Consider the following 16,947-nt stretch of genomic DNA (forward strand, 5'->3'; position numbering starts at 1 on the left):
TCTTTGTCAATATGATTTTTTTTTTCGAGTTTTTCTTTTTCACGGTTCATCGATTTAGCGGATTTTTGCCTACCCCAAGCATCAGTTGTGACAACCCGTCCCTAGTTCTACTATTTTATAAATTTTAAAAGAATGAATTTATGTTCAATGCCCTAGAGGTGAAGGTTTTGACTTTCTTTGACCAACGTGTTGAGAAACGTATGACTTATTCACTTAGCGCATTTGTGTAGTACTCATTGGTATGAATGTAAAGGCGAAAGCCGTTTGCGAGTACGGATTCTATCGGTATAGTTACAGACGTTTGAAATTGTAAAACTATAAATTGTGGGAATTATTTATTTCCACGGATGGGTTAAAGGTTAAATTAGTTAAAATAAAGGGGACAATCAGATTTTTAGAGAGAGAAAAAGACCTTAGGAAGGGAGAGAGAAGCTGAAACATTTCCCCCATTTCGTCAACCCGTGCACCACCAACCCGGTTTCTACCCGGGTGAATGCCGGCCAATTCCACCATTTTTTTCGGGTGAGTTTCATCCACCCTTCACCTGTGACTTCTTGCACCACCTTCCATCTACCATTTATGCCCAAGAATCAAGGGTTTTAAGGCCTATTTTTCCGGACCAGACTCAACAGAGATACAAATTATGCTGGTTGGTTACTGAATAGCTAGACGTTCATGGAGTGGCTGCGGCTGTTGATATTGTTATTTACGTTCTTAAACCACGTATTGTCATGGGGTTCAGTGGCGGTCGGTTCGAGGTGGGAGGTGAGTCAACTCACTCGAGAGCTGATGGACTCGGCGCGGGAGCCCGAGTTCTTTGATTGGCTGAAGAGGGTTAGGAGGACAATCCACGAGAACCCGGAGCTGGCCTTTGAGGAGGAGGAGACGAGTCGACTCATCCGATCGGAACTCGACTCGCTCGAGATCGGGTACACGTGGCCGGTGGCGAAGACCGGGGTGGTGGCTTCTATTGGTTCGGGGTCGCAGCCATGGTTTGCTCTCAGGGCCGATATGGATGCTCTCCCGATTCAGGTTGGTCAAAGTTCGCTCCCTCTCCTTTGTCACGACTTTTTGATTAGTGTTTGCAGTTTGTACCATTCTGATTAAGTCAATAACATTTTGGTCCCGGATTTTTAAAATTTTAAACTCTTGGCCCCTCTTGTTAGACTAAATGTTAACTTTATTCCTTCCACCGCACTCGGTTAACCTCTTTGCTTGCATGGAGATCATGAGATTCATAATAAATGGAGTAACTAACTTTATATGAACAACAAATAAGAATTTTTCTAGATATGGATACATACGGATAGTGATATATGCACTATCAATTTAATGTTCATGTAAGCAAAAAGTCGACCAACTAAGTACTGGTTTGGTACGCAAGTGCTTTTATAAAAAATGGGTATCAAAAAAAACTGAGCTCAAAAATGTGTTTGGTAAACATTTAAAACGGCTTATTTTCGTAGTTTTGGATGAAGAAAAAAAAGTTGAAAACGTGAAGCAACAAAAATGAGCTTATTCTCACAGCACGGCAATACCAAACCAGCCTTAAGTGTCGTGTAAAAAATTAGCAGGCAGTTAATTTTGTTGGTCAATTGTACTAGTTAGTTGATAGCTCGACGGATGGAATGGCCATAAGTGTAACAATTTGTATCTTTATGGTAATAAGGTGCCAATTGTTAAAAGTCAGGGGCTAAACAGTTAGATACATTGAATCATAAGGGCTTTCACACACCATTCTCTTCTTATGCACATCCATGTCTGTTTGTGTCACCTTGAATTTTCTTTGATTTTGATCAACCTAAAGGCTAAAACTAAGCTGTGCAGGTAAGAAAATAGTGTTTGAAAATTACTTCATATTTTAATTTGACAGCACATTTATTGAATACAACATTAACAAAAAGAATGATGTTATTTCAATCACATTTGTTGACCACACTGCTTAGTACATCTGGGTCTTGCATGCATGCATGACGCACACTTTTATTAGAGAGGCAGGCAGTAATGTCGTCCGTAGGTGTCATGAAAAAGTATTATTGTAAAAATAAAAAAATAAAAAGATTAAATAGGGTTTCTTGTTGTTAGGAAATGGTTGAGTGGGAGCATAAGAGCAAGAACCCTGGAAAAATGCATGCTTGTGGGCATGATGCTCATGTTACAATGCTGCTTGGAGCTGCTAAGTTACTTCAACGCAAAAGCAAAGAAATAAAGGTAAACACACAAACCAGTTGAAGTTAATATATGCTCAAATCTTTTCCATTATTTTTTTATCAGTTATACACATTGTTTACACTTTGCATTTAACTTTACAATTTTATAGGGCACAATCAAGCTTGTTTTTCAACCTGCAGAAGAGGCCCGTGGAGGGGCTTACCATATGATAAAAGAGGGTGCCCTTGATAACATTCAAGGCATTCTTGGGTTGCATATTTCACCGGAAATGCCTGTCGGAACTATTGGTTCGAGACCTGGTCTGATGCTTGCTGGTTCTGGTAGGTTTTCGGTCACCATTCATGGGAAAGGTGGACATGCTGCATCTCCACATTTGGCCACAGATCCGATTCTTGCTGCCTGCTCGACCATCATTTCCCTCCAACAGATTGTATCTCGAGAAACAAACCCTCTGGAGTCCAGGGTATGTGTAATTACAAGCATCACCTTCTCCTTAGTTTTCTAAATCATCGTCCTTGCAAACAATCGGCCAAGTCGGAAATTAGTTTAACTGTTGGACTGATTATTTCCGCCAAATATAGAAACAATGTGTTCGTCTATTTATTGAATAACAACTATATGTCGAAATAGTGCATCCGGTTTGATAATCTTTAACTGGAGACTTCAGAAATACACGGTGCGGATCACCTAAAAGAGTACTCATTTCTCTTTCATTTCTGACCTATTACAGGTCGTAAGTGTGGGGTTTGTTGATGGTGGCCAAGCAGGAAATGTAATCCCAGAGACGGTGACATTAAAAGGCACGTTTCGAAGCATGACTTCCGAGGGTCTATACTACCTTCAGCAAAGGATTAAAGAGGTATTATCTTAGGTCTAATTTAATTTAAACCAGTATACAATTGTTCTACCTTAACAAAGAAGGGAAGTAATTTTTCAGATTAACATGCAATTTAAAAGCAGTTACTAGTTGGAATGTGATCGAAATTTTGCTGTTTTATGAGACTAGACAGTTTGACATGTTACGTTATCAAGAGTCGAGAGTCAAGACTCTTAGTCTAGACCATTGATCTAAATGCGTATGATGATTGGCAGGTTACAGAGATGCAAGCTTCGGTGCATCGGTGCACAGCAACGGTAGACTTCATGCTGGAAAAAATGAGGCCCTATCCTGCCACGGTTAATGATGAAGCAATGTACAAACATGCAAAGAGTGTTGGAGAAACTTTGCTCGGGGAACCAAATGTGAAGCTACTTCCAATGGCTATGGGAGCAGAGGACTTCAGCTTCTATGCAGAAAAAATGGCTGCTGCATTCTTCATGATTGGGACGAAGAACGCGACGTTTGGATCGAAAACAGATTTGCATTCACCCTTCTTGGTGATTGATGAGGAGGTTCTTCCAATTGGAGCAGCCTTTCATGCCGCAGTTGCACTCTCATATTTCGATAATGTTGATGCTGTTGTAACGCATTAGGAGCTTTTGACCTATATCTATTCATAGTGAATAACTCATGTTGGAACTTGAAATGTTTATATCCATTTATAAAATGAAGATTATATCATTCATGAGAAATAATTTCTGCACTTTCTTTTTCTTCTCATGTATGAAACATTTATTTTTATTTTTTCTGTTCTTTTCTAGTCATTGGATTGAATAAATCAAATGAGAATTAAATAACAAAAACCAAGAAAATGAAAGTGCATAAATCACGTCACGTGGTTCGTATCTAATTGTATATTAAGATGTAATCATAATGTTGTGTTTGGTAAGGTGAACTAACATTTGTGCATCTAGTGGTTAAGGGTTATCAAAGGCAAGTGATGGATTGCTTTGGTAGTTAAGGACTTCTTCCAATAACACAACACAGCAACCAGCAAAACCACGGGTTAGTGCGTGACACTTACACCCTCAAGATGTCACTGTTGCGTTGCATATACCACTAGCACAATGTTATGTGTTTTAACTTTCTCACATGGTATTGTATTATTATTTTAAGACATGACAGTGATATTCTGTTTAAATTATACAGAGTTGATCAAACCAACGTTAGATTAGTATGTGGAATCAGCCCCCAGTCAACCAGGGGAAAGCAAAAAAGTTGTAAAATCTCATAAACTTTTGGTAGAATGTGCTTTTTTCTCAAATTTTTCCTGTGCATCTACTTATCCTAAAATTTTATTAGTTCTAATCCTTGTTTGCTCATAATTTTATTAGTTCTAATCTTTGTTTGCTCCTAGTTGTTCACATGTGCAATGGTCTTCCCCCTTCCCAACTGCACATGCAGAAAACCCTTCACACAAATTCCCTTAAATTATTAGGCACCTCCTGCCTCCATTATTCCCTAATCTAATGTATTTAACTGACAAGCTCTCCCCTAACCATATCCACTAGATTTAAATTAGCACATAAAATAAACTGTGACAATATTCTTTGACTAACTAAAAGCGACCTTGGACCATTAATTAAAAATTCAAAGGGTTCTAATTACAGTCAAAGTTCACTGAATTTGGAGTGATTGTTAGGCATTACCGGTTTTTTTAATTCAGACCGATTGTATATAACTACGTGTTACGTGAAGAGAAAGACACATAATTGTAGATATCCGGTTATACCGCAAAATTATTTGTTGGCTAGTGGTACATGTGATCCAAGATTGATCCGGAAGCAAAATTTTCCTTCAAACACACAAAACCTTGTAAAATTACTGTATACAAAAAACACAGGAAATAAGGTAAAGACAGATTACGATTAGCATAAAGGAAAGAGAATTAGAAAGGGCAAAAAAAACAGAAGCAAATATATAATGTTTCTATATAATTGAGACATAAATGCTAGAAGCTTTTGTACAGGGCAAGCTCACTAGATTGTCACAGCTTTCTTCGAAAAATCTACAAAACCAAAGCGAGAATGGCGTTGGTGCAGCGCAAAATGAGCAGCAATTACTGCAACTTAGCAGCTCCTGGTGATAACAAGCAAAAAGCATCGATGGGCCATAACGCTTCTTCTCATCATTGAAATCGCTTTCCTCAAGCATGGCCTTTTACACCGCTACCCTGTATTTCATTATTCAAAGGCATTGGCAAAAAAGAGAAATTTTCACCGTTTATACCTTCTGCCATTCTGGCCTTCACCTCTCACTTCCGCCAAGTTTGACTTTGAACCACTTCCTTGCGCGCTGGGAGGCCTATCTTGGAATGTATTGGTAGGATCCCGTGAAGGCCACGGCTGCCCCCATTGCCGCGTGGGACTAGCGTGAACTCTACCAGGTCCAAGCCTTGAACCAGACAACATTTGGTCCCTAAGACCCTTTGATGATTTATATCCTTGCATTTCCTCTGCACATCCTTTTCCTTGCCGTTGCCTTTGCCTCTCCAGTTCAGGAAACCTCTCCCAATCTATCCCGTCTCCTGAATTTTGGAGCCTTTCAGTTTGCATGCCCCATTCCACTCCATCTGATATGCTTCTTTGCAAAGAAGTGCTTCTTCTTGGTGGCTTCCCAGAAGTAGACTTCCTCCCTTTGATTTCTTCGACATCAGGTGCTGCCCACCTTGGATCACGAGTGGCTGCAGAATTGCGATTCAAGTTGTAGCTTTTGCTGTTGTTGCCCATACTTAACTCTATGGAATGAAGATCACTTTCAGCAGAATCCTCTTCACATTCTACTCCGTCTTCAACTTCTCCTTCATCCACATCTTTTTCTTCATCCTGACGGGAACCAAGATGAGCTCTACTTAGATACGCAGAAATTTCTTCGTCATTCAGATGAGTAGAACTGCGTCCTTTTTCTTTGGTTGTCTTACTTCCCATGAAGGCTTCAAGTTGACTCCTCAACATATCAACAGCTGCGTTCTTCTCTTCAAGATGATGTTCTGCCTCAGAGAGTTTAACTTGTGCTCTCTCCTCACGCAACACGTCAGCAAACTGCATCATCTCCCTTTCCTTCTCAACCTCATCACGAACTTTTGCAGATTCCCTCTTTGTTTCCTCTGCTTCATCTTTATCTTCAGTCATATCCCTGGTTAATTCATCACATACTTGTTCCATGATCTCTCTTGTTCTCTTCTCACTTTCAAGTTCTTTTGCCTTATTAACAAGAGAGGCTTTTGTCTCCGCCAGTTCTTTCCCAAGTTTCTTGTTCAGGCTTTCGAACCTCCTCCTCAGTTTCCTCTCTACCTCAAGTTCTCCAGCAACGGCCTCAATGGCAGCCTCAACAACTTTATGCTCCTTGCTTTTCCAAGCTGCCTTTTCTTCAGCAAAACACTTCATGAGGTAGTTGATCTCATTCTGGTCTGAGCGTTGTTCTTGGATAAGCTGATTGACCTGTAAACGAGCCCTCTCCAGCTCAGCATGCAAGGCTGAGATAAGGGCCACACTTGTTGAAGGTCGATCTTCATTACCCCAAACACGGTTGATAATTTTCAGTAGCTCTTTAGACGTGGTCAAAGCATTACTGACATCCTTCAAACGTGTCTTGGCTCCAGCAGTAGAAGCAGTAGGCGTCTGGGCTCGAGATCTAGTCTCAACCTGTATAACAAGAAGATGAGAAAAAATAGTATCGTACACATATAACAAATCATACAGTTGAAATTCCAATAAACAATCATCTGATAACTTCAAATGAGCAAGAGTGAGGCACACTCATTCCTGCTAATAAAGTAGATCACTGACTCACCTCCATCAAACTGCCATTGCCATGAGAATCCAACATTCCAGAATGGTGGTCTGTGATCCTGAGCCGTCTCTGCGAAATGGGCGACGCCCTTCTATGAAAACTACCCGTTCCAGACCGATCCATCCTCTACAAAACGAAAACAACACGTAGCACGAAAATATTACAGTCAATCTCTCCACCAACATGCCTAACTTATGCTGACCAACATCAAAAAAATCAGATGGATCGAATGTACTATAAATTTATCACAAGGCTTTCAAATGAGACAGATATAAAACTCCAAATTTACCAAAACGTTACAATCAACTGGCTATCAAACAAGAAGATCGAATTGCCGCAAGCACGATGAGAAAAAGACAGTATGCTGATACAAGAAATCTCAAAAAAGCTACTTAAAAACTAAAACTTTAAATTAAACCCAAGCTACATTTTCCATCAAAATTCCCGCAAGTTTTCTCAGCAACCAAACAGAACTAGAAACAAAGAGAAAACCCACCTCGGAAACGGGACTATGAGATGGATCGGAGAGATGGGGCGGCAGAGAACCGGAGTGCGCCGATCTCGGGATCCTCTCCCTCTCTCTGGCTTTACGATTACTCGCCTCCATCTTCCTCAGCCGCCTCTCGTCCGACCCTTCCTTCACTCTCGGAGACATGTCGTTCATTTCCCAGAGCGTGGCGGCGAGTTTCCTCGCCGACACGGGTTGCTGCTGCTGCTGCTTGGACCTGGGGCCGCCGCTCTGGGAGTAGTTGGGGGAGTCCATGGCGCGCAATGCGGAGGCCGTCGGGGACCTGGAGCTCATGAGCTTCCACGTGGGCACGGGCGTACTGGATCCACCCCTCTTCCCAACGAGTATCGCCCGCTTGAATCTGTAGTTCTGGATGATCGACGACGACGAAGACGCCGACGACGAACACCCCCGCTTCCGGATTTTTCCGGGGATCATCAGGTCCATCGCCAAATTGCTGTTCTGCCTCGGCATTTCAAAAAAATATATATCAGAAGAAAAAGAAATTGGAAATTGGGAGATTTGGGCTCAGGGGATGCTGAAACGCACAGTTCTGTTCATGGCGGAAACCCTAGAAGTTTTAGAGAGAGCAAAAGAGGAGGAGGGGGAGGGGGGGGTGGGGAAGGGAGGAGAGAGAGAGAGAGGTTTTGATGGCGCCCACTAAGGAGTAGAGACTGTCAAGCTTGTGCAGGGGACTTTGTCTAAAGAGGTAAAAGGGAAGAAGGAGGAAGGCAGGAATGATTGCGTGAGGCCGGGATCAGCTGAGACTAAAAGCGCGGCGAGCAATCATTGGGCGGCGGTGAACTGCTTTTCTATTGGGGTTTATTGTCTTGACGAATCGTGTGGTTGTGGCCTCTGCTTGGGGATTTGGGGTGCTTTTATGTGAGAGATTAAACAACGATTGTTTTCAAAATTTGAAGTGTATTTAGCGAAAATTGGGTGGATTTTTGGATTTTTAAGCTTTGGGTTCAGAGAAACACTTTTTTTTTTTTTTTTTTTTTTCAGAAAAACGATAAGCACACTCTTTTCAGTTTTTTACTCATTTTGTTTAATAATAATCGTTATTTTTATATGATTTATTTAATTTAATGATTAAAAATATAACCAATGAGAGAAACATATTCTTTTATTTTTTTATGTACTCCAATGAAAAAGTTTAATGACAACAGTATAACGGAGTCATGAAAAAAATAAAATTGAGATATTATATTATAAACATTGAACTTTTTTTTAAGTTTCGACATTGAAATTGAACAAAAATAATCCTAGTTTAAAATTGTCTTTCAAGATAAATTCCTCATCTATTCCATATATCTTGCAAAACGATGAACTAACTAAGGAAGGTTAGCTGGTATAAGGCCTATAACTTCTCGTATTATACTTCATCTGTATAGGGTTTAGGGTTTAGTGTCTGTGAAACTTTTTTTTTTTTTTTTTGTCAATTAGAGAAATATAATAAAGCTAGCTAAGAACAAAAACACATAAGTCAAAGAATGTAAAGTATTCAAACAGAAGCTACAAAGTGAAGAAACTTCAAGATAAGTTTGTGTCTCTCCTGTTCCTCATGTGACTCCGCCGCTATATGTGAGTTGAGAGAATTAAGGGGTATGGGAAAATCATTTGCATAGTCACAATGGCTAAAATAGTCAACAAACAAACAAACAAACAAAAACTTTATTCTATCAAATGAGTCGGTTGTATAAATCACCAATTTACAATTATATTTTGAAAATTTGATAGATGTTATTTATACTTTAAATATGTCGTCCATATTTTAAGTTGTATCAATTCAACAATTGGTGTTGCTTTCTGTTCATTTAGTTCATTCTAGTTAAACTGTTAAAGCATTACCGTACTTCAATTATTTAGGTGAGAAGACTAATTCAATAGGGATTCAACGTGAAAAAGTATCACAAGATCAAAAGTCAAGGGACAAGACAACTTTGTCATTTAGTATTACAGTTTAGTGGTACTATTATTTACTCTTTAGTTGCATATACGAGCTCTTCGATTCGATTCTCGCCAAAAGCAAATTCAAACCAAATTATTATAAGGGTTAACCAACTTATCCACCTCTTAATATATATATATATATATATAGAGAGAGAGAGAGAGAGAGAGAGAGAGAGAGAGAAAGAAATGCTAAGGAGACTCTCTTAAAGAGATGCAAACCATATATATATATCCATAAACTATCCACCATCTCATGTTATTTGCACAATTCTTGTGCTAATATTATAAAATATTATGCAAAAATATAAAGTATTGCACAATTCTCATCTCAATTCAATAAAATATTATTATGTAAAGAAAAACACACACATAACAATGCATTATTGGACAAAAAATGCCACGTGACAATAAATATGTTTCATGTAAGTCGTTCTCCCCCAATGAGACTTTGGTTTACCTTCATGAGGGGAAAGGAGATGCAAACCAGCTACATCCCACTATATTATGTGTTTTCTGTGTCTACATATATAAGAAGTCTCATGACCGTGAAATCTTTGGTCAATGATTGAATTACCAAAAGATAACGGCTTAAAGTTCCTCTATATAAATATGTCAGAATATACCTTCTTTTCCTTCATCTCCTTTGCTCCCTCTCCTCTTTTCCAACTCATAATCTTGAATTATATATCAGAGTGTTGAACATACCTTCTTCGGATCTAGTTTTTGGTGTGGGTGTTATTTTAAATTTGGGGTGCTGGCCTCCCTTGGGGATGAGCGGTGGCGACGACAGTTTGAGTTCTACTGCTTGAGTCTAGAGTTTCTTTTATTGTTTGTTTTGCTGCCTACGGCCTAAGTTTGTATAGGGGACTTTGTCTAAAAAGGTAAAGGGGAGAAAGAGGAAGGCGAGAATGATTGTGTGAGGCCAAGATCAAGTGAGACTAAAAGCACGGCGAGCAATTATTGGGCGGCGACGATTTGGCTTTTCTATTGGGGTTTATTGTCCTAACCAATTGTGTGATTGTGGCTTTTGCTCGCAGATTTGGGATGCTTTTATGTGAGGGATTAAACAACAATTGTTTTCAAAATTTGAAGTGTATTTAGCGAAAATTGGGTGGATTTTTGGATTTTTAAGACCATCTCCAAATGAGATGTCAAATTCTAAGTAAATTGTCATGTAATCAAATTTAAAGATAGTAGCATGATCCAACCAATATGTCAATCGTATGTGGATTGACATATGAGTTTTCATATGTCCAATTTGACATATGAGAAAATGTGATATCAAATAATTTTTGGTAAATTACAAAAACACTACCTCAACTATGAGTCGCATAACAATCTCATGCCTCGTGTTTTAGACATTGCAATGTCATACCTTATCTATAAAATTGTTGCAATGTCATACATCCGTCAACTTTTCTATTAAATGTTGACATGGCATGAGCGAGACCCAATCTTTTTCTAATTTGAAATAAAAAAATAATTAATTAATAATAAATTATTTGTTATTTGTTTAACAATTAATATTAATTATTAAAAAATAAATTTGTGGGCCTTCTCATCCCAATCTCTCTCTTCCCCCCCCTCAAACTCTCCATTCTCCTCCGGCGCTTACCATATTTTCTACTCTGTGTTCACATAGAAGTCGAGCCCAGAGAACGGCCACCAACATACCATCACCACAAACGTGTCACTTTCTCTTCTTTTCTCTCTCAACGCTCAACTCCACATTTTCTTTAACCTTTTATTTTCTTTGTATAACAACATAGATGGACTCCACCACCACTGATGAGTTCATATTATACTATATATTTTTACATATTCTTAGTTATAGTTTATTGGTTATTTTGGTAGAATTTTGTTATTTTGTTATATATTTTCAATGTAGGATATTCGACTTCCTCTGGAGCAAAGAGTGATCAAACGGATGAATTTTGGAGTGATTCTAATTTGATAATGTTTGTGAGTCTTTCAAGATAATTATGTTATAATTCCAGATTTTTCTACCAAGTCGTTTGACTGTGGTGATGAAATAAAGACCCAGCGCAGCTTTCCCAGATTTACGTTTCTGGATGTTTTGGGTATTTTGAAGGTCAAGATGACATATTTTGAGGAACATTCCTTTGAGGATTTGTTAAGGACGTCTCAAGCTTTAAAAAGAGACATTTTGGGACCAAATCGGAGTTGATTTGGTTGGTCAAAAGTCTGATTTTCTGAGAAGTTCAAATTTCAGTTCAAATAGGAAACCTATTTAGCCATTAGAGAAATAGGGAGGCATTAATTTGGAGAACTTAACTAGGCTTTCACGATTTGTATTTCAAGGTGTTTTCTATCCTTTTTCTATTTCAATAAAATTCCTTTTGTTTTATAGTTGTTCGTAACTAATTTCTGTTTGCTAAGGCGAAGCCATGAGCCCTAACATGAATATGTAGTTTTATTAATTTGCTTATGAATGGATGCTTGCTTGCTTTGAATTATTAATTACCGCGATTAAACTATCTAATTGTCTTAGTGATTCGCGACCATTAGGGTTTTTAGACAAGTAATTTGATGCAAATTTTCTGTTAGAACATCACCCTGAAATTGTGAAGGGCTTCTAGTGATTAGTAATTGTAAGTTCACGTAAGGCGAACATCACGCTCTTAAGGGTTGCATGGTTTTTCAAAGGGTTTTCATAAAGTTTAATGAGTCTTGCACATTTATATTTGATCTTAACATCACATACGAGTTGCATGTTAAATATACGTTTTCGCTTGAACATCATGACGAAAATATGTATTAGAAAAATCTAATAGAAATTCGTAAGTAATTGGTAAAATTGTATAGGATTGTTAGGGTTCCCATCAGCACGTGTGGTCCGTGTGAAAAGGCTCAGCAACTTATGTTGTTCCAGCAGGTCACGGGTTCCATGCTAGCGCGCTGCACTTTAGTGCTTTCTTTTTCATTGTTTTTCCAGGGCCTCTGTTTCTTGCACCATGTCGCGACTTCGAATCCTCCCCAGGTGCATTCTTTTCCCTCTTTTTGTTTTATTTTCTGTTTTGTTTTATTTCTTTCCTTTTTGTTTTATTTTATTTTTTGTTTTTAATTGTCTTTTATTGTCCGTTTCTATCATAATATTAGCTATTGTTTATTTTTATCGGCCTAATTTGTTTTGTTTTATTTTTATTTTATTTCCCACACCTTGAGGACAAAGTGTGATTTAAGTTTGGGGGTGGGAAATAAGAATTTTTAGATTTTTAATTTTTGAGTCCGTAAAAATTTTCATTCTTTTTAAGTTAATATCCATAGTTTATTTTAAATGTTAGAACAAATGGACATGATGAAGATTAATCTCACAGTAGAGTCTTTTCTATTTATCGTTTCTTAGACACTAATTCATGAGTTATACTTTGAAAATTTACACGTGAACCAACATGGTTTGTGGGGAGTGAGATTGAACACTTACTTTTAGTCTAAGTGTATTTTAATTTTTGTTCTTAGTAAAGTAAAGTTTACTATGCGTTATAAAGTAATAATTGTTCCACCCGAGTCTTTGCTTAGTAACTAGGCCAGTCCTGCCTGATCAACAGTGATTCTCGCGTCAAACGGTAGAGTCTTGCTATGGGGCAAAGTGGTTAGTTGGTTTCGTAGCCTTTCCAACTCAAGTTAGTAAGTCCTAAGGGGTATTTCTACACCTAGTGCCCTAAAGCCTTTGTGGTTTGGGAGTCATTGACCTAAAACTCGTTACATGGGTTGGATTGAAAGCTTAAGGGAATTGGCATTGCATGACCATTATTGTTACTAGAAGGAAAAAAAAAAGAAAAAAAAAAGAGGAGAAAAAAAAAAGCAATAAAAAAATAAAAAATATATCAAGTTATTATGTGTGAAGTGTTAAAGAGGACGAAAGGTAGGGGTTTTAGTCGAGTATCCTTAACTATGTTGGTTCTCCTTTACACCAAAGAAAGTTCATGAATTATTTTCTAATTGATTCTAAATGGCTTAGACTCTGTGGTGGGATTAGTTGGAACTTTTGAAAAGATGTTCTAATTTTTAACGTTTTCTATGGATGCTAACTTGAAGGTGAAAATTGTCTTAATTAATGTTTGTTTAAGTTTCTAGTTTGTTAGTTTTTATATTTGTTTTTAAGTTTTGTTTTGCTTGAGGACAAGCAAAAAGCTAAGTTTGGGGGTATTATTACTTTATTCATAACGGTAACTAACTTTAACCTCTCATTTTCTTTGTACAACAACATAAATGGACTCCACCACCACCTCATGGTTTTTCGATGAAAATTCGTCAATTCCTCGTCAGATTAGACGAGACTAGGACCACGAATCACTTGCCCTTCATCCTGATGTTTGGATTTGAGCATGGGAGGCTCGAATCTACCTCGATTTCACAAGAAACCACAAGCCCAGTTTTGGGTTGACAAGCTTAGGTCCTTCTTAGGTCATTATCATGCCAAGTCAACATTTAACAGAAAAATTAACAAAAAAGGTGACGGAGGTATGACATTGCAACAAATTCATAGATAAGGTATGCCATTGCAATGTTTAAAATATAAGGTATGAGATTGTTATGCGACTCATAGCTGAAGTAGTATTTTGTAATTTACCTAATAATTTTTAATTATTTTATTGTGTGAGTCCCATTAATGCATAAATTATATATCTTGAAATTTATTTTAATTGATTTATCTTTAAAATTGGTCTTACAAATACCATAACAAAAAAAAAACATATCGGTTGGAAAAAGAAAAAAGTCTGATATTGTCATGTAAGCCATTAAATTAATATTTGACATTTATCTTTTGACATCTCCTTTGAAGATGCTCTAAGCTTTGGGTTCATAGAGAAAAACTTCTTTTTTACAAAAATGATAAGCACACTCTTTTTTAGCTTTTTACTCATCTTATTTAATCATAGTAGCTATTTTTACTTGATTTATTCAATCTAATGGTTAAAAATAAATAAAACCAATGAGAAAACAAGTTCTTTTTTTTTTTATACTCCAATGCAAAATTTTAATGACAAGAGTATAACGGAATCATGAAAAAAAATAAAATTGAGATAATTATATTATAAACACCGAACTTCTTTGTAAGTTTCTACATTGAAATTGAACAAAAATAACCATAGTTTAAAATTGTAGCTATGAAAATTGTCTTTCAAGATAAATTCCTCATCTATTCCATATATCATGCAAAATGATGAACTAACTAAGGAAGGCTAGTTGGTATAAGGCTTTGCTTTCATAATAGTACTATTGTAAAACCTTTTTTTTTTTTTTTTTTTGTCAGTTAAAGAAATATAATAAAGCTAGCTGAGAGCAAAAACACATAAATCAAAGAATGCAGAGTATTCAAACAGAAGCTACAAAGTGAAGAAACTTCAAGATAAGCTCGTTCCTCAAGTGGCTCCGTCATTGTATGTGAGTTGAGAGACCAAAGGGGTATGGGAAAATTATCTACATGGTCACAATGGCTAAAATAGTCAACAAAAATAAAAAAAGTTTTGTTCCATCAAATGAGTCGGCTATATAAATCACCAATTTATAATTATATTTTCAAAATTTGATAGATGTTATTTATACTTTGAATATGTCGTCCATATTTTAAGTTGTATCAATTCAACAATTGGTGTCGCTTTCTGTTCATTTTAGTTCATTCTAGTTAAATTATTAAAGCATTACCGTAGGTGATAGACTAATTGAATAGGGATTCAACACGAAAAAGTTTCACAAGATCAAAAGTCAAGGGACATGACAACTTTGTCATTTAGTACTACAGTTTAGTGGTACTACTCTTTACTCTTTAGTTGGATGTAAGAGCTCTTCAATTCAATTATCGCCAAAGAAAAATTCAAACCAAATTATTATAAGGGTTAACCAACTTATCCACCTCTTAATATATATATATATATATATATATATATATATATATATATAAAGAGAGAGAGAAAAAAAAAATGCTAAGGAGACTCTTTTAAAATAAGACTATCTATAAACTCTCCATCATCTCATGTTATTTGCACAATTCTCGTGCCAATATTATAAAATATTATGCAAAAAATATAAAATAGCGAAAAATCTCACTTTTGAAAGAATCTTCTTTACGTTTATCGTATAAAATAAGCATAACGGTCCGGATTTCGTGATCAGAAGGATCCTCATCCTGAGCTCAGGAGAGGATCCTCTTCCCTAATCTTCAGCCACCATAACAGTATAATTCAACAAAATCATTTTTAAAAAAATGCTCCAATCTGTCACTACTATAATTCAGAGTGAACGAAAAATTTACTAGCTAAACCAATAAAATTAAAAAGAAAATTGTTAGAAATCTTGATCCTAATAAGTAAATAACTTGCTCTTATGGTTGTGTCAGAATTCAACATAAAATCAATTGACGGCAAACAAACATGATTTAAACTAGTTATCCTTTATGGAACAAACCGTGGTGTTGGTTAAAAACAGAGCTGCATTCTATTTTTCTGCAGCTACAGTCTAATGCTAAAAGGCTACTCGTACTACATATAATATTATGTAGACCTTCAAATCAATTGGATTTTGCATACCAATGCCAACTACATAGACTTGTCTGTCGTGTATTGTCTAACATTTTTCTTGCTTCAAAATGTTTCTCTTTCTAGAGTAGGAGACCTAAGCTTGTCGCTATATTTCTCCTTCTAATGAAAATAACTTATATAAAACAGATTCATCATTACATAACGTTTCAATTCAATAAAATATTATTATACAAAGAAAAAAATACACATAACAATGCGTTATTAGACAAAAAAAATGTTACGTGACAATAAATCTGTTTCATGTAAGTCATTACCCCCCCTCCCCCCCCAAAATGGGACTTTGGTTTACCTTCATGAGGGGAAAAGAGATGCAAACCAGCTACATCCCACTATCCTATGTGGTTTTTTTGTCTCCATATATAAAAAGTTTCGTGACCGTGAAATCTTTAGTCAATGATTGAATTATCAAAAGATAATGACTTAAAGTTCCGCTATATAAAATATGTCGGTATATAACTTCTTTTCCTTCCTCTCCTTTGCTCCCTCTCCTCTTTTCCAACTCATAATCATGAATTAGATATCAGAGTGTTGAACATACCTTCTTCGGATTTTTTTTGGTGTGGGTGTTATTTTAAATTTGGGGTGTTGTCTTCCCTTGAGGATGAGCGGTGGCAGTGGCCGTTTGGGTTCTACTGCTTGAGTTTAGAGTTTCTTTTATTGTTTTTTTTCGCTGCCTACGGCTTAAGTTTGTGTGGGCTACATTGTATCTTATGTTGTAGCTCTTCTTCGATTAGGGTTTTATGTTTTGTTTAGACTTAATCCATCTATCACAAATTGTAATTTTTCCGGATCTTTAGTGAAGTTTACTTTTTGACAAGACAGAGGAGGGAAATATATGCATTGAAGGTGAAGGACAAGTATACCTAGGATTCTGTGTTATGTGTGATTTCTGATGAGGAAATTAAAATCTAGACAACGACCCAACCAGTGGATTGTCTGCCCTCCCATTTCCATACTCTCCTCATGCCCTTCTATGATGTGTGATCACAGTTAAGCCACGTCAACATTTTATATTAATTTTTTATAGAAATAATAAAACAAAAAGTAATAGGAATATAAAATGTTGACGTGACTTAACC

At 36.7% G+C, this 16,947-nt stretch overlaps 2 protein-coding genes across 2 annotated transcripts; one reads left to right on the plus strand and one right to left on the minus strand.

The window, feature by feature from the left end:
- Window positions 1–361: 361 nt before the first annotated feature.
- Window positions 362–3,733, plus strand: LOC137744797 (IAA-amino acid hydrolase ILR1-like 4). The gene is made up of 5 exons (XM_068484596.2): window positions 362–1,032; window positions 2,086–2,211; window positions 2,321–2,635; window positions 2,903–3,031; window positions 3,265–3,733. The coding sequence occupies exons 1-5, from the start codon at window positions 676–678 to the stop codon at window positions 3,643–3,645; spliced, it is 1,308 nt and encodes a 435-aa protein (XP_068340697.2). The 5' UTR covers window positions 362–675; the 3' UTR covers window positions 3,646–3,733.
- A 1,166-nt stretch (window positions 3,734–4,899) lies between these two features.
- Window positions 4,900–10,376, minus strand: LOC137744796 (uncharacterized). Its single transcript, XM_068484595.2, has 4 exons — window positions 10,354–10,376; window positions 7,341–8,227; window positions 6,845–6,970; window positions 4,900–6,696 (listed from the first exon to the last, which is right to left on the minus strand). The coding sequence occupies exons 2-4, from the start codon at window positions 7,824–7,826 to the stop codon at window positions 5,269–5,271; spliced, it is 2,040 nt and encodes a 679-aa protein (XP_068340696.2). The 5' UTR covers window positions 7,827–8,227; window positions 10,354–10,376; the 3' UTR covers window positions 4,900–5,268.
- Window positions 10,377–16,947: the final 6,571 nt, after the last annotated feature.

The sequence above is a fragment of the Pyrus communis genome, chromosome 12, assembly GCF_041283825.1.
Source record: "Pyrus communis isolate YQ-2024b chromosome 12, ASM4128382v1, whole genome shotgun sequence".
NCBI classification, from domain to species: domain Eukaryota; kingdom Viridiplantae; phylum Streptophyta; class Magnoliopsida; order Rosales; family Rosaceae; genus Pyrus; species Pyrus communis.